General features: G+C 47.3%; 2 protein-coding genes across 2 annotated transcripts in view; both read right to left on the bottom strand.

Moving 5' to 3' along the window:
- Window positions 1–3,577: 3,577 nt before the first annotated feature.
- Window positions 3,578–8,716, bottom strand: LOC149352992 (nose resistant to fluoxetine protein 6-like). Its single transcript, XM_089575752.1, has 4 exons — window positions 8,494–8,716; window positions 7,080–7,173; window positions 5,054–5,152; window positions 3,578–3,818 (listed from the first exon to the last, which is right to left on the bottom strand). The coding sequence occupies exons 1-4, from the start codon at window positions 8,714–8,716 to the stop codon at window positions 3,578–3,580; spliced, it is 657 nt and encodes a 218-aa protein (XP_089431878.1).
- A 5,789-nt stretch (window positions 8,717–14,505) lies between these two features.
- Window positions 14,506–17,545, bottom strand: part of LOC149352990 (uncharacterized) — a 60,514-nt gene continuing 57,474 nt past the window's right edge. Inside the window, exons 2-3 of the mRNA XM_089575751.1 lie at window positions 16,048–16,259; window positions 14,506–14,712 (exon numbers count right to left, since the gene is read on the bottom strand). Coding sequence (XP_089431877.1) covers window positions 14,506–14,712; window positions 16,048–16,259 — 419 coding nt within the window. The remainder of the gene's footprint in view (window positions 14,713–16,047; window positions 16,260–17,545) is intronic.

Here is a 17,545-nt window from a genome sequence, read left to right as displayed (position 1 = left end):
TAACGATCGCTCTGGTTTCACTTAAGTTGTTAGCTGATCGCTCGATAAGAATCGTGTGGCCCTTATCCAGCTTTTACATGCGGATAAGTCCAATTGTGCTATGAAATTCTCGTTGCCTGTTGAGGAGCAGTCCTGCACCGCAGTTGTTCGGGCGCGTACGTTTTAAATGGCTTTGTCACGAATTACTCCTACCTTCCGTACGTGCTACCCGTTCAGGCTATCAAAATTCTCCGCTTATAAGTTTCTTGTGATTCTTTACAACTTCACAAAAATGCGGATCATAGCCCGTTGCCGGTGGTTACAAGACTCACTGGTGAATCTTAGCTAAGTTGGCTGCTGGATGCATGAAGACATGGTGAACGAAATTCTGGCCTCTCAACTGCCTAAAAAAATGGCGTGTATATTACTTTAAGGCTGGGTTGCGTACTGCATGAAGCGCCCGGCATCGACGCCGCTGTGACTGACGTGAAGCTCACTTGATGTTGGTGTCGATGTAAATGGCAGTGGGTCCGTAGTCGTAGAGTCTGGTCTGGATCGCGACCACCACCGATGTGACGAGAACGACCAGGATGAGCAGGCCGAAACCCAGTTTCTTGTATCTGAACAGCGCACAAGAGAGGCAAAATCATTGCCTGAGACAGAGGTCTCGTGCAGGCCTGCCGTCCTGGAGGCTTGTGCTAAAAGGCGGCCAAGGATGCTGAATGTCTTGTGCGAACTTCACAGTCAAAGCCTTGGACGTATACGTAATTTTTTCAGTATCGTTTTATCTGCTTTATTTATTTATTTATTTATTTATTTATTTATTTATTTATTTATTTATTTATTTATTATTAATTATTTAGAAAAGGGCTTGGCACAACGCATTGACAAGCGGTAACGATAATGAAAGTTCGAAAAAAAACCGCGTCCATGGCATTGCTACCGTTGCGCGTTGCTACCGCAAGCGTGTAGCAACGGCGTAGCTTTAATGAAGGTGTTCTGTTTTCAGTTTCTGTTGATACAGAGAAGGAAAAGGCACTACCATTATGCACGGTTCATTCCGTCAAAGTATTACTTTTGTTTCTTAGAAGAATCTGAATCAAACAATGCTTTTCGACACCCCAAATTAATTCGTTCCAAATTAAGAAATATTTTTCAAAGTGTGCACGAAACGCTTTTACAGAAATATACAGCGGCAACATATGCTTCTGACACTTTTGTCCGCAACACCCACTTCTTTCTTCATTGCATAAAATACACTGTAACTGCGTCATATTGAACTCTCATGAAGTGAGATACGCGCACAGTCAATAGAAGTCACGGTCCCATTTAAATGTCGTTAAGTGTTCATTCCATGAATTTTTGTTTACCCCGTATGGCGAATGTACGCATAGCAAAGATATGGGTACAGCTAAGAAAAAAATATTTCTTTTACTATACATCCGCATCGGAAATCATTCGCGCTGGCAGGTCCCACGTCATTCAGCCGTCCTGAGGGTAACGCGAATTACGGTCAGGAGCTCGCTGCGCTATCTCGCTATTACCAGTTGTTTCACGAAAGCCCGCCAGTAATTTTTATAAGTAGGTTTTTTGAGGCAAAGAGGCGCTTTTTACGTCATAGTATACCAGTGTTGGCGGACACTAAAAACCAGGCGAATCGTGTTAACTAGTAAACGATTAACTAAATTATAGTAGTTAAATTTCACTATTACACATAGGCGTCCGGTTTGAAATGGCAGTTAGCAACAGACCATTATGCGGTGCCTGCGAAGCGACGTCCATGAAACCGCGTCACTCCGTGGCGCACGTACCACGTGACCTTCTACGTCCAGCCTGCGCTGTGGTTCGCGCAATTCAGAAATCGCGCCTGTGTGCTATCGCTCTCACTTTGTAGCCCAAGGAAAAAGCGATGAGTTTAGAATTTTTCTAGCGTACGTAATGCGATGTTTGGGGCTGTCCGAAGTGCGCAATAAAGTATCAACATCTGGCACGTTGTCGAATAACATATGTGAAGGAATATTAACTGTTTCCACTGCTGCAGAAGACTACATGGGGAATGAAGACAGGGTGCCAGAGCCCCCAGGCAAAGATCGGATGGCCAGCGCTTTTGACGTGATGAGAGGTGCACTGAAGGTTGACTGTAGACTGTTAAGACGCGTTGGTGCTTTTCTGATTAGGCCCATGCAAAACAGTCAGACGACGATGATACAGCACTTCCTTGACAGCCACGTCTAATTGTAGCTACAGTGATGGTAGATTTCCAGCGCTTTGAATAAAAAAATAGACTGGTTATGCATGGAAGGAATTTCTTGGGGCTGTATATAATTGTGCGAGTCGATGATCTACACTGTTACGGCGAAGATACTTATACAGTCAGCTTTTGTTCCCTGAATCTCCACAACGAAGTTTTATACTGTTGTACTGATTGTACGTTGAGCTCAGGTCACATTGAGGTAAGTGTGAAATGTACCAGTTTTGTCCGATATTTACACACGACGTATTCTACCCCCCCCCCCCCCAAAAAAAAAAAAAGATAAACTGGCAAACTGGCGTCAGTTTGATATGTAAAACAGTACGAGTATAATGCACAATTTCTCTCTTACGCTTAACGCACGCGTTTAAGTCTTATTTGCACACTTTTGACCTCAACAAAATCATATTTAGAAGTTATAGCCCCTCGCCTGAGTAAGAAACGGGAAAACAATTGTTAAAAATAGATGAAAAACAGAAAGGAAAGCTTGACTTGTCATACCTGATCATAAAGATGGGGATGACCCAAAGGGAAGCGTAGATTTGCCAGTCGACGCTGATGTACCATAAATGGCCGAGGCACTAAAGAACCAAAAAAGAATATGCGTACATTTTATAAACGATGTAATTGGAAGCTGACAAAGAAAGAGATTGAAAATTAATTCACAATCTCACGCTGACTCTGTTTTGGAATTGATTCTGCACTCTCCGTGCTAAGGACGGCTCTCGAAATGTTTAAAATATATTTAAAAAAAAACATTTCGCCAAACTCGGAGCGCGCTGACATTTGACTGCGGACAGATAAGGCGGTGGGGCGGCTAATGCCCCTGCCATGACGAGAGGTCGTTGCATCTTAGACGTTCCCGCTTCGGGAAACACGACCGAGTCTCCCGTTATTAAAGTCTGTAAACTTAACCGCATTTCCGTTCACCGCAAAAAAAAAAAAAAGCAGGAAATATGGTTTTGTTACGCAAAGTTCCTTTCTGTAGACTGTTATCCGACATTCGTGTCGTCATTGGAGCAGGGTATGTGTCGTAGGACAAGTCCCTCAGTAAGACATTTTCCCGCGGTTTGCAGCAGCCGTGTATCGCCAGCAAATTGAATTTCAATGGGATGCGACAAGAATTTTCGAAACGGCGCCAGAGGCGACGAGAAAACCTCGATAGCAATTTTCGGCGCATTTTCCGACTGCGGTTGATGCAAAAGCAGTGCTTAGATGTAGTGCGTGTATATTTCATTCTGATTGCCGCTCCTATCTTGACGCCGCTGGTCATGCCAAGTGTTTCCTCTGCATACAACTATTTCTTCTCTCCCTTTTTCTGTTGGGTTTCTCCCCTCGGTAGGGGAGTCACCGCCGACGCCCAGCTTGCCGCTTCTTTGTGGCCCGCGGGACGAGCACTTGTCGCTGGCATGAGGCGCGCACCATTTCGAAGAAGGGGATCCAGTTGTTGATGTGGAGCACCACGCGCCACCAGTTCTTCTCGCACTGGCCGAAAAGCACGTCCTTGTATTCGGAGTAGAGCGGCCCCGTGATGAACAGCGGGAACAGCAGCCACACGGCGACCACGAACATCACCGGAGCTGTGATCCTGCGCGCCAGCGGGGAGACTCGGGGTTAAACCCCGAAACAGTTCTGCTGCCCCTAGACACGTGGTATGAGGTGAAGTGATGAGGTTGTAAAGGGTAGTGGCGCGGGGTTTCTGGGTTTACAAACAATTCCCGAATATATACGTGTGAGTGGGCGCCTCATTGTTATCCGCGCTCGTTAATTTCTTCGTACTTAAGGTGCCGCAGCAAGTCTGCTTAGCAGGTGTGAGACTGGGACATCAAGGTATGTGCTTGAGGTCGGCCTGTTCTTTGTTTAGTTGACTTAGCATTATTCGGAGTGGAAATCTACAGACCATTTAAGACGATGAAGAGACGTACGGGGTGCTTGTTAGATCCACGCATGCCGCACACTAGACCACCCGGCCGCTGGCAACAAATTACTAGTTGCTTCGAAGCAAACGTGACCGCGTGCGAGCTGTAGTCAGAGTAAGCGACGCCGAGTGAAAGCTGTTTAAATGCTGTGATACTTTGGCCTTTATTTCCTTACCCGGAAATGTGGACGAAGGCGCGTACATTAGGCTTAAAGCTTGTCTAATACGAATAAATGATGTGCGAAGCAATATGAGCGCGTCATTTAAATTTAAGAGAAAAGCAGGCTTGGGAACACAGTGACAGCTATGCTATACCGGTGGTCCCAGATTCTTCTTTGCCGCGCATAGATGTGACTAGTGGTTTTGTCAATTAGGGAAGTGTACAAAACAGTCGAAATGCTCAAGGGGACATCAGCTTAATCGCAGTTCCTGTCATTTTCTTGACCTTGCGAATAAGGCCTCCTTTTCTATTAATCCACCAATCACGCGAGCCGTGCGACCTCTTGACCCGTAAGCTAAGTTTCGCTATTCGCTGCATGCATTGCCAGCCCTGTTAAGGGCCGTTATTTGCTTTTATTAACCGTTATTATGCAGTGGTAACTCTAGAAGTAACGGCATGTACAGATATAAACTGAAAGCAGGACAAAAAGCATGCATCCGTTAACAAAGGCTCACAAGATGATTTTCTTGGCCTTTGGTGAATATAACTGCTGCTTTTGCTCGATACAAAGGCGTGCTCTTTCTGCCTCTGGGCGGACTGAAGCACACGAAGACGAATAATGTGGATGCAGTATAGAAGGGAATGACAGTGCGTGTACATGTTATGCGTCAAACGTAGTTTCAAACGCGTATTTTGTGCACAGTGCTCTCCAAGACTGCTTTCAAGAGACGGCCAATATACACACCTGATGTATCGACGGATGAGCAGCAGAGCAACAGGAACGGCCAGAGTCCCCTTGTAGTCCTTGAGGTATTTCAGCACGTTAAAGGAAACAAGGAATCCACTGTGCAAAAAGAAAAAGAAATGCCTTGATGAGATCCGCGCGAGGAAAGTTTCGATGTGATAAGCAATTTTGCTCTCGTTGCACGGATCACGTGGGAGCTCTGTAAGGAAGTCATTGAGGTAAGTTTTTCATTACGTACGCGACGATTGCACTGCTCAGCGAGGTGGAGCAAGGCGCACGCGGCAGGCTACGAGTATAAAATGGCGGAAGATTTAGCGTGGTTAGGCCAAATGCGAGTTAGTTTTCGCTTTGGTTTCGGTTTGACGCTCGGTTTTCAAGGTTAAGCAGGCTTCAGACAAAGATCGGCGAAGTCGGATATAAGTTCCACCTTAAGGGTATGACGCGATAGTGATAATGCGTTAATGCCCATATATGCGGAATTCTCTACTTTAGATTGATAGCTGGGAGTCTCCATATCACTCCTGGCGCAGTGGTGCAGTGGTTAAGCGATGCGCCACTGTCCTACAATGGCAGGTGCTGCCACATGTGGGATTTGCGAGACCCAGGTTGCTCTTCCCGAGCAACCTCAAGGTCAAGGAGAGAGGCTTCGGAATCGCTGAAATCTGAGATTAGGGGTTTTAGTGTTAGCGCACCAAAACGCGTATCGCAGTACCGGCGTTCATGCCGCCCGATGTCCACCTTTCGCTCCTTTGCAACGAGCTTCTTTTCATGGGTCACCTAATGCATGGTGAGGCATGGCATTACAAGAAACTTTGTCGGCATGATGGTGAGTGACTGGTTGGGTTTCATGTGCTAAAGCCACACACAGGCTATGAGGCGCGCCGTAGTGGGAGGCTTCGTATTAATTTCGATCCCCTGAATTTTTGTTACCGTACGCCGAATTCTCAATACACGTGCAGACGTTCACACATCTGTATAAACCGGTGTAGTGTTCGTAGGTATTATTTGCCGCTGTCTACTGGGTTCTGTTTAGCTTTTCGAGACATGATATGAGAAGCACGATCCACGCCAATGAATATGGACGCTAAGATATTGTTTGGAGCCCCGGGCCACTCGTAGATGACGCCAGAAATCTCCGCAGTACGCCGTTCGCAGGCTACAGACAAGTGTATGTCTGGAAAATGGATAGGTACTCTAGGACATAGGAGGCCATCCTCACTCTTCTTTCTTTGGCCACCGCCGCCGCGAACCGCTTTTACGACTTCGCTGCAAATTTGCTAATCAAACGAGCGACGTCAAATTCGACACGACCATAGATTCGCTGTAGCATGCGAGGTATGGACGCGTGCCCTGGACGGCCGTTTTCGGGGACCGCGCTCCTCGGAGCAATGTATTTGTCATTACAGCTTCATCATCTTGCGTTTTTAAGCAGCGACAATAAGCTACCTCACGTAATTCGAAATTCGCTGACACTTGGCACGGTACCAGAATGCAATGAAATGACACTCGCACCTCAGTTTAGCCGCCGCGGTGACTCAGTGGTTATGGTGCTCGGCTGCTGACCCGAAAGGCGCGGGGTCGATCCCGGCCGCGGTGGTCGAATTTCGATGAAGGCGAAATTCTAGAGGCCCGTGTACTGTGCGATGTCAGTGCACGTTAAAGAACCCCAGGGGGTCGACATTTCCGGAGCCCTTCACTACGGCGTCTCTCATAGCCTGAGTCGCTTTGGGGCGTTAAACCCCATAAACCAAACCTAAACCAGCACCTCAGTTTAATTGATGTATCTTTACGGAAACACCGTCCGAGGATGACCACTGCTTTAAGCTGGTGCTATTTCTACGGGGTTACGTTCTGCGAAAAGAAGAGGGAGTCTCCAGTGGCGCGCATAATATGTCTTCAGCATCTTTACACCAAACACGCGCAGCTGCTCGCACTGAGCAGGCTGAGCAAGCCCGAAAGGTTCCATTTGTTGCGCATGTTTCGTGCCCAACTCTAGACGCATGCGGTGAGAACGGATGTCGTTCACCTGATGAAAAGGAACGTCTGGATGCAGGGGTAGGCGTTCGCGATCATGAGGAACGCTGCTTGCTGGTGGTATTTGATGATGTTCATCGAGTCGGCTGCAAAAGAAAGAGGTACATGGTGAAATCGAGTTGCATGCGTGACAGCATTTTTTTTTTCTCTGCGGTTCCGGTATTTCAGACCTCGTTCTCTTGCTTAGTATACACGATCGGCGCCAACGTGAGACAGGTCTGAGAAACTTCTCTTGTGTTCCCAACTGCCTATGATACAGTTTCCATTTTGGGTGAATGATGATGATGATGAATAATTCTAGTGGCACAAGGGCAGCTTTTTAAACAGAGTACTATGGCTCAAGTTGTTTCTCGTCTACACAAGGTGGGATCAAAGATCGATTTTTCAAGTATTTCACCCCAGAGAGGCCGAGTACGAGGCCAAGAGAAAGCTTGTACCGTGGGTCCCCGGAGGCTCTGGGTATCGAACCCCCCACCTACCGCATAAGAAGCGGATGCTCAACATTTGGCCACCGCAGGTGTCCTTTTTAGATCCGACTCTCAAGTCCCATGAGAGCCAAGTATTTACCGTGTTTTGGAGAGATACCAGAGAGCACCAGATCTTTTGTTTGCTTTATCATATATGATTTCGACGCCTTTACGAATCAATCAATATAGCAATAAAAAACGGTTGCCTTGCTGATAAAAAGCGACGAGTCTGTCGCTCTCGGATTAAGACTTCGATTTTTTTTTCACGCTCTCATTTTCTTAGTCTTGTGCACAACACGCCAATCGGACTGCGAGTTTTATGCGTCGTGAACAAGACCTATAGCTTGTATGTAGCATGTCATGTTCGATCGTCCGCAATGCGTGCGGCATGAGCAAAGGGCACGTCTCACGTAGTTTTGTGGCCGAAAGGTACAGGCTTGTAAACGCTGCTGCCGCGGTACTCTGCTGTCCGCGACGGTTCCACATCCTCGATAAGAACACTGCGAATAGTTCTCAGGGCTTTACTGTGAGCCTAGTACGCTCTCTCTGCTATACTGCCGAGTTGTAAAGGGGACAGGGCCTCTGTCAAGCTTGCGAGCTTTTAGCCCTGCCTCCTTCTTTAATTTAGAAAAAATAATTGATTGATTGATTGAATTAATTATTGATTGATTGATTGATTGATTGATTGATTGATTGATTGATTGATTGATTGATTGATTGATTGATTGATTGATTGATTGATTGAACTACGTGTCTTTCTTCCAAAGTGGACGTCATATATGGCACGACCTTTCAACCATGCGCTCTAGCTTTTTGATCTCTCCGTCAGATGCCGCCTACGCTTACAGCATCCAGTGAACATGAGCTCGATTCTCCTCGCTATAGACACCGCGTATTAGCCCAACATTACTGCCCAGATCTACCCACAGGCTGCCTCACCTAGCGCGGTGACGCTGACGAGGAAGTACGTGTGTCCCAGGATGACCCAGGACGAGCTCCAGAATCGCATGCCGTGGATGAAGCGCAGCTTCATGCTGTCCGACTCGCTGGCAGCCTCTGTAGTCAGCAGCATGTTGGTGTTGGATACCACCGAGAAGCTCACCAGTACCTTGCTCAGCAGCTCTGCGCGCGCGCAACACCCATCCATGCGCGTCACAGACATCTTCATAGCACGTGAAATTGAAACAGGCTGCGTCTAATGCAAGCCGAGCCGAGTGCATGCGCTATGATCGGGCATGTCAAAGCCGCAGCATTGTTTCCATATGTAGCCCCTTATTGGTCGCTCAATGTCTGCTTTTCTCCTGGCAAATTTTTCAAGGGACAATAAAAAAAAAACATACACTGCATTTAAAATGGAATATAGCCCGGGAAAACGCAGTGAATTTGATTAGTTTTCTTCTTGCTTCCCTTAGTTGTCTTTCATTCTCCATACTATAAACTGCTTTAATTTCGATGCTTATACTCGCTTTGAAAGCTTAAACCTGTCGTTATGAATCCTTACGACGCTTAACCTTCTTCGACAAAGTCCCTGTCTCGTACTTCCAAGGACCGGATCTAAACAAAATTCCATAACTTTATCTTTTTGCTGACATTTGAGAGCTACAAGATCAAGAGCACCGACGAAAAAGGGAGAAAAACTAATCGCACGACATTATGGGGAGACCACACAGCGAAGTAAACTGAAGGAAGTACATGGGGCTAAAGTGACGAAGCATACTATTTAAACAAACGTATTGGCTGACAGATGACGTAACTCGTGAGGTTAGTACGAGGGACACGAGGGCAGGAAATGAGAATCTCACCAGTGTCGTTCCACTCGCCTTTAGCGCCATAGATTCGGTGTATTGTGTATCATCGCCCCTAATTAATTGTTGCGTCGCAAATTCCATTCTTGCCACATATTTCCACTGTGCGCGCCTGCACAGTGTCATATGATCGTCTGTGACGTACTGTTTGTTTTTTTCCTTACTGGTTTAATTGTGAACTCCGCTGTCGGACATGTTCGCATTATCTATAATTGGCGCAAATCCTTATCGCTTCCTGCGCTACAAACACATTACAGCGTTGTGGGGATTGGAACTGCAATATCAGTTAACCGGGAACATTCGCAAACTTGTTGGCTTGGAGGACCTATTTGCAGGCGTGTTATATGTGAGGGGTTTCTTTGGAGGCGCTCACCCGCCGTGCGCCGCATATAATGAAGGAGCCGCGCACAGCCGGCATGCCTATTCTTCGCAGGTACTACGTTTGTATGGGCTAGGGTGCTGTAAATGGATTTGGAGGGTGTGGCAGCATAAGCATACAGTTATTCGCTGTAGTAATTAAGGTCAGTATGACTTTCTGGTGATGACACCCGGGGCATCAATGATAGGCCAATAGCCTTGTTGTGGAGGCTGGCAATCATACAGGTTTATAACAAAACCAAATCTTCGACATTGCTAATGATAATCGACATCAGTCATTCGAGCTTTGTCGTTGTCGCCTCTTGGACATTCATTTGTTCTTACTTACGTGGAAGGAGCTTCTTCTTTTCCTCTGGCAGATAATAGCGGGTGACGTCGTAAGCTGTCCCGATGAGTATGATAATGGAGAGGACACCGAGAAATATGCTGCGGGGAAAAAAAGAGAGAATGGGAGGAAACGTACGATTACCGCCTGCTGGTAAACTTTCTCATATTGAATGCACGGTGGATTGTACATAGTTTTATTTTTTCCAGAATTCAGGGGGGGGGGGGGGGGGTAAAAATCGGGCAATATTTTTCTAGCTCAAATGCGAATGAAAATCGGGCTATTCAGAAAAAAATTTCGCAGTTCGGGTTTTTTTTGTTTTTCGGGTCACTCTTTGCAGCACAAGACATGCAGTTTAGCATTACACTTAGTTTTTCTGCTAAACATCAGACGTCCTATTTTTTGCTCCTTACTTCATAAACGACATGGAACTCGCGGGTTCCACTAATAACACTGCTCACGAATTAAGATTTTTTCCTAAGCTATTACAAATATTTCGTCGCGTACGCTACCAATCTGCGGCGCACTCCCCCGTCTGAGCAAGACCGGCCTATATTTATTTGTACAGTGCGAGAACTTTCAACATCACAGCGACGATTTTAACACGCAAGGTCCTTCGGCCAGGATGTCGTTAGAGTGAGTATAGCGCATCGTACAGTAACCCCGATAAGACGTCTTGTCGGTAGCCATGTTTTGGCCTCTCGCTTCTTGTCATGAAAACGAGCGTTGAAAGAGATTTAAGATTCCTAGGTGACCGAAGACACCCCTGAGGAATAAGCACTAGATATTTACAATTTTGCTTGCGGTGTTTTCAGCTTTGTGAACTCAGAAACCAAAATCATATGACAGCTCACTTTCGGGGAGGATTCTGCTTTAACCAGATTTTTAAGAGACATGTTCGGGGTGCAAGAATCAGGTAAAATCGTGTTCTACCGGAAGAAATGGGCGCTCTTTATAAGGGCGCCCATTTCTTTTTGCGAGATTTTGGCAAATGACGGTTGCAGCTCCTGTGGCGCCAGATAATTAGCAAGTGTTGGGGAAAAACACATAAAATAAAAAAATCTAACGAAGTAGAAATCCCTTGAACACATCTCGAAGGAGCTCTGGGCTGTATTACGCACTGTGCCTTCGCGTCAGGCCTAACGACCGAAACCACTCCAATTACACGCTCTAAAGTGCTGTACACGGTCCAATGGTAAAAAGAAAAAAAGAAAATTAGCTAGGTCTAAAGCGTAAGTAGTACAAACGCATAGGTAGGAACAGAGAGAATAAGGAAGGGCGAGGGGGGGCTCTTGCGTGGCACATTTCCCGTAACTGCACGCTCAGCTAGGAGCAATTCCGCCAGTGTTTCCGGCTGACTGGATGTGTTTATTGCCCTTTGGGCGTGTACGAGTGCGCGGTTTAGGGCGTTTATTTTTACTCAATGAGGTGTGCCGGCACTGTACTTTCGAAAGTGTAGGCACGCAAACACAAAAGAGTGTTGACAGGGGCGGAAGCGGGTCCTTATGTAATTCGGTGCCTTTAGCGAATCCAGACAGCGTGACGGGTATTAGGCCAAATATGTGGCTACGTCAACGAAGCAAGTTAAGGGCGTTACACGCGAGAAGCAACGAGCAGTGGAGCTGCACTTAAGGGCCGCTGATCCTGTGCACACGCTCGCTGCAGGTCTATAGGTGGCGCAGAAGCGAAAGGTTTTAGCTACGGGACGTCCTCAAGCTGCTTAAGGGGAGCTGTGCAACGCAAAGGCGTAATCGTTGCTACGTTTCAGCAGTTCCTGTAGCCCCATTTTATGTGTGCGCTGCGTAAGTATATAAATGGCTGAACGCCGAAAAAGAAAGATGGTTAACTAGACGAACAGGATTTTGAGGAGCACCACAGTGGCGGTTTCTGAAATAGCTTCGACCATCAGGGGGAGTTCTCGAATTTCACCTCCATCGATATGAGTCTCTCCCCTATCCTTTCTTGCTATCCCTTCTATCTTTGCTTCCCCTCCCCATCTCATCTGTCTTTCTTGTTTCCGCCGGCTGCAGATCAGGTGCTTGAGGTAATAGATACGAGTTTCAATGTCCGGCACCCATTTGCACCGTCTGATTTTTTTTTTGTTATTGTTGCTGCACAAAAGCACTACTACTACCACCAAATGCAGCCGCCGCGACCGGGATCGAACCTGCGAACCTGTGCTTTGAAGCTTAATGAAGAAATTAAAATGTAAGCTTTAACAGATTGGTAACAGCTAACAGTTGAACAAGACACTAATGTTAGAGTACGCCATGCAAAGTAAAATTGCAGTACACGTTCTACTTCCTGCTCGTGCCGTCGCCGGCTTCTGTGCGTTGCTGAATAATATGCAATGTTAATTATTTTCAGCAACTGACGTTAACCGGAAAGGAATGTTTTACTCCGGCGGCCCAAAACTCGAAACGGATGTATCGAATTCCAGTGTGTGCCGCAATAACGCGCTACCTAATACTGTGTGCTATGTAATAGCCGCGTCAGTCCGGTCGCTTGTTATGCTCGCATGACCTCACGGCGAACGCACACGCCCCCAGCAGCGCTTCTCTTGTTCCTAAAGCACTGACGTCATTAGCTGGGCGCATGCAGGAGTTTTGTTTTCATGACGGTCGCTGGCTAATGCCCGCGAGAGCCCATGTGAGCGTTCCTGCGATATCATTTTCTCTTGTTTTTGCGGCCAAAATAACGAGAACAATATTTTCCTTGGGTTCTTTTATTACTCAACACGGGATGCGCGCCGCATCACTGCGTATTTGAAGGATCGTAACCTCCCCTAACAGGTGAAAGGTGCCCTCAGGAAGTTGTAGGCAACGCGGGGTGAAGTGTGCGGTCGGAAACTGCGACACGCGCGGACACGACACAAGTGTGAGCTGGTCAGCTGAGCTGGGATAATAGTATTTGTACAGTGCAGCTCAAAATAGCGGGCTGCTCACATCGTTGGCGCAAGTCTGATATGCTCGAGGCGCAAGTGACATGACACAAGATATAGCTTTTATCCTGCTGCACGTAACATTCACAACCTGAACACAAGCACAATCTGCATGTCTTATCACGGGAAACTCATTAAAGGGAAAGATGAATGTCATAAAGATACCAGTAGCGCAAGCAGCTCATGCTCGAAGTCTAACAATTTTGAAGCTAAACCGTTTCGAAACAAAAAGACAGTAAGCTTCCTTCTTACGAATTGAACTGACTGATTGTGCGTGATCTGTCTTTAGCGTTGCCTTTTTATCCATTCCTCTCATGTTGTTCGCTTTTTTTTTTGCCATTCATAGACTAAACGATTAATTCGTTTGGTGACGTTGAATACGTGCGCGAAGGAAAAGTGCCGATCGACAGTGTCTTGGACTCAGCGTGCGGTGCAAATATAGTCGCGCCTTTAGTTGTTGTCAAAGCAGCAAAGTACTACCCGCAGATAAGATAAGCGGTCATCCAGAAAGAAGCGAGCCGATGCGGTCACGTCTCAAACTGGAAGCAAGTGTTGCACAAGCATTGCATCATACCAGTGCATCATATGTACCCGGAACACGTTAACTACGACGACTTTCTCTGGAAGGTGCATAAGGCTCCCCAAGCGCATCATATCGCGCAGCGACAACTGATACAATAATCCGAGCGCCGGCTGACGAGGTAAAGTGAAGCCTACGTCAGCTTTCAGAAGGCTGGATGATGGATCAGTTCGTTTAGCACGTTGGAACACGTAAGCCATGCTAAACAGCTGGACGCCCACGGGGCAAAGACAGGCACATGACTACCTTCTTCATACTGTCCGCTTCCGTGTGCTCTCGCCGTCCTCATGCTGCGTCTATTCTTCTCTTAGATGATTCGCCCGTGTTAACATCGATGTTCAGTGGGCCATACGCATCCTTGACGAATGACGTGGTGAGAGAGCATAATCATCATCATCATTAGCCTGACTACGCCCACTGCAGGGCACTTGTTGAATTTCTTCAAAAACATACGTTTCCGCTGAGTCGGTCGCGTGAAATGAGTTCGCTTTTTTTTTTGCAGTTTTGCGCATGGCTACCAAACAATTACACCGGTCATTAAGCGTAGAAAGCTGGGCTAGTTGGTTGCTAGTACCATTGTGAGACATTCCTGCGGCTAAAAAAACACGGACGGAGGTAGACGAGACAGGACGAACGCCGGCGTTCGTCCTATCTCGTCTACTTTCGTCCGTGTCTTTTTAGCCGCTGAAATGTCTCACAATTACACCGGTTCCGGTTTTAAAGTTAAAAGGAGAGCCAAACATTTAACAGAATTCGCGACTGTCTTTTCTCACAATTTTCCTTCCGAGAGTTGAGAACTGCTCTTATTTCCGTTAAAGAAAAAAAAAGGGGGGGGGGGGGGGGGGGGGGGGTAAGGAAAAACTGCCAGGGCAATCCCGGGCCGCGCGTGTACGCGTAGGAGGTGGAGCGCGTGCGCGTTCGCTCACAGGATGCCGCGCTGATAGCCGTTGGGCGGCCGCGACTCCTTGACCTGGCAGCCTCGCACCACCGTGTGGAATCCGTATCGGTGCAGCAGCGTGGCCGCTATGTGGCGCAGCTCGGCTCCCGAGCACGAGGACGGGATGCAGATGCCCAGCTGGATGCCGAAGAACAGGTCCTGGTTCAGCCAGTTCATCGGGTCGTTGGCGCCCTGCGTGAGCATAGGGTATACGCTGCACTTGAGAGAATTCCTCGCATGCTGAGGGAACGCAACCTTCAAGAGCGCCTTGTGCTCCTGAGCCGGCCGAACTTTATAGAAAAGAAAAAGAAAACACGAAAGAACTGGATTCCGTAGACGCCTTCGGTAACGCTTTCAAAGTTCCACCATAGAATGAAAGCATGTCATTTGCACAGCGGATTAATTACGACTAGAGATTAGGTATGCGGCCGCAAAGAAAAGAAAAAAAAGCACATAGAAACGCTGGTTGCAAAGAAACCATTAATTGTGGGGCTTAGAGCAAGGTTTTATTTTTCTATTTAGGGTTACAGGGCTAGTAATGAAGCTTGAAAGCACGAACTGATGGGCGAGTTGGTTATGCATGATATATCATATCACTAGTCCTGTTATATTGTATCAGCACTAGTAATGTATCTCCACTTGAACACTCCGCGCTTTATTTAAGATTACACGTAGGATTCGCAAAACCAGGTGTGCATGATATCGGTTAGTGATTGTTCGGCCCCCCTGCGTTGTCTAGCTTTGGCTTGAGACTGCTGAGAATGTTTGAAATTAAAAATAAAAAAGAGAGTACCAGATTGCCCCGCTGCCGTGGCTCAGTAGTTTGGGTGCTCGACTGCTGAGCCCGAGGAGTGAGTTCGATTTCGGCCGCAGCGGCCATTTTTCGATGGACGCAGAACTCAAGGCGCCTGTGTACTGTGCAATATCAATGCGCGTTAAAGAACGCCAGATTGCCGAAATTTATCTTAGGCCTTCCACTATAGCGTCCCTCATAGCCCACGTCGCTTCGGCACGTTAAACACCACACACCATACCATACCATACCATACCATACCATACCATACCATACCATACCATACCATGCCATACCGTACCGTACCGTACCGCACCATACCATACCATACCATACCATACCATACCATACCGTACCGTACCGTACCGTACCATACCATACCATACCATGCCTGTACCATGCCTGTACCAACTACCAGATACTTAGCTGGAGCAGTAAGTACGTAGTTCGTGCACCGTGATAAAACGCCATCGTATCTCGGGCCTGATTGCTGGTATAAGCATGTTTCATTCCATTTATAAACACTGTCACCAATTAGTGGTTACAGGTCGTCGTGGCAGCAGTGTGCTTTTCAAAGAAACACTCCTCTAGAAAGATTATCGGTGTACGAACCGTGGATTCATAGCCTTGTTCTGATAAGTAATCTCTCTTGTTGTAATCACAGTAAATTCGAAAAGCGCATGCTTGAAAAAAGCTTGAAAGCGGTGGGAAAATGTGTGGGGTTCCTGACGCACCGTCAGCTGGCCTTGCTCCTGGAACTTAGCTATCATCTTTCGCAGGAACGGGACACCCCGTGGGTTGATGAACAGGCTGCAGTACTGGCCCGTGAAGTCCACGTCGCCGTAGAAGTCGCGCACCACGACGTCCAGGCATTCGTCGTAGTTGCCCAGGTCGGCTACGCTTCCTTGCAGCAACCCCGGCGGAGGTTTGCCATTCGAGTCAGCCACTGCACAAAGCGGACACGAGAAAGTGGGTTGTTAAGACTGCTGGAATGCCACGGCGCATAGCGCAATGTCAACTGCACAGTGAGAGCATAACAGCTTTAAGGCTTCATAGCTGTAGCGCTTTTTATCGCTGGTGGTTCCACTCAAGGCACGAAATTGTTTACTGTAACTACACTTCAGAAGAGAACCATCGTCAGCTGCCGAGTCCGTGTTTTTCGTTTATCCGGGCGCTTTTATTTAAATTTTCGTTTTTCAATAAAGAATGAAAAAAATCTTTCTCGCATTACATTCATTGCTGGATTGGACTGTGCAAAAACTGCAGTAAACAATTAGTTGCTCATATCGATTACTACTTCCTGTACAAAATATTTTAGGAAATATCCACTCGATGTCAAGAAGAAATTGTGTAAATATTGTACTGAAGCCGCCATTGCATCTGTATTTATTTCATAAATAAACGATGCCGCTACACTAAACTCCTTTCATTGGCATTATAACCAACGTATAGTCGACGGCGAAAGTTTACGAAAAAAAATTCTCGCCGCAGTCACGCACGCCAATCACCTGAAATGTCTGCAAGCGTAAGGGAGGAGTACATGCTCTATCCGCTAGCATCAACGCCAGAAGAATGGAGCTCTACGCCGGCCATTACAGAGAGAATGGACACCTTTACCGCCACTTTCTGCGGTGATGGTACCGGCAGGATATGTACAGCTTCTCATGGTTAGCAAGTCTTCAACATTATCGACCAGGAAGGGTCAAAAGACGTTTTCTGTGGTGCTTCGGTGCGGGGGACATCGGTCCCACAGAGCAGCTAGCTGCTCAGACGTAGATTTTGTGGAAGAGCTTCGTGAAATCTGTTTGCAGTAAATTACCAAGCTGCATCGCAGGCCCATAGTATATGCTTGTCGTCTGAATTAGAGCACTGCACGGGCCTCAATCTGAGGCCCAAGCCCGGCCCGGGCCCGAGACCTGAAGCCCGAGCCCGGCCCAGGCCCGCGGCTTCAAGCCCGGGCCCGGCCCAGGCCCGCTAAATTATCGCTCTAGCGAGCCCGGCCCGGCCCGTGAATCCCGGAGTGAAGCCCGGCCCGGGCCCGGCCCGGCCCGTTTTACAGTAACGCTTGAGATATACATACTGCTCACTCTGAGCAAGTAGACTGCTACTAGACCGATAAGAAAATGGCCGACAAAGGTTCTGAAACCACAGTTTGGCTTGCAGAAAGTTGGTTCTTTTTAAACCAGAAGGATGTAATTAATGCTCGCCAGGCCCGTCTTTTGGACAGTGATC

This window comes from Amblyomma mixtum, chromosome 3 (assembly GCF_055824585.1).
Source record: "Amblyomma mixtum isolate Tamu chromosome 3, ASM5582458v1, whole genome shotgun sequence".
Lineage (NCBI taxonomy): Eukaryota > Metazoa > Arthropoda > Arachnida > Ixodida > Ixodidae > Amblyomma > Amblyomma mixtum.
The sequence above is the reverse complement of the archived record's forward strand: the minus strand, read 5'-3'. Positions and strand labels throughout refer to the sequence as shown.

What these genes read in the sequence shown, in the direction of transcription:
- LOC149352992 (XM_089575752.1), bottom strand. Translation starts at nt 8,716, where the DNA reads ATGTCTGTGACGCGCATGGATGGGTGTTGCGCGCGCGCAGAGCTGCTG. An exon ending in CGTCAGCGTCACCGCGCTAG is followed by an intron (nt 7,174 to 8,493) that starts GTGAGGCAGCCT and finishes TTTCTTTTGCAG; the next exon opens with CCGACTCGATGAACATCATC. An exon ending in CAGACGTTCCTTTTCATCAG is followed by an intron (nt 5,153 to 7,079) that starts GTGAACGACATC and finishes CTTTTTGCACAG; the next exon opens with TGGATTCCTTGTTTCCTTTA.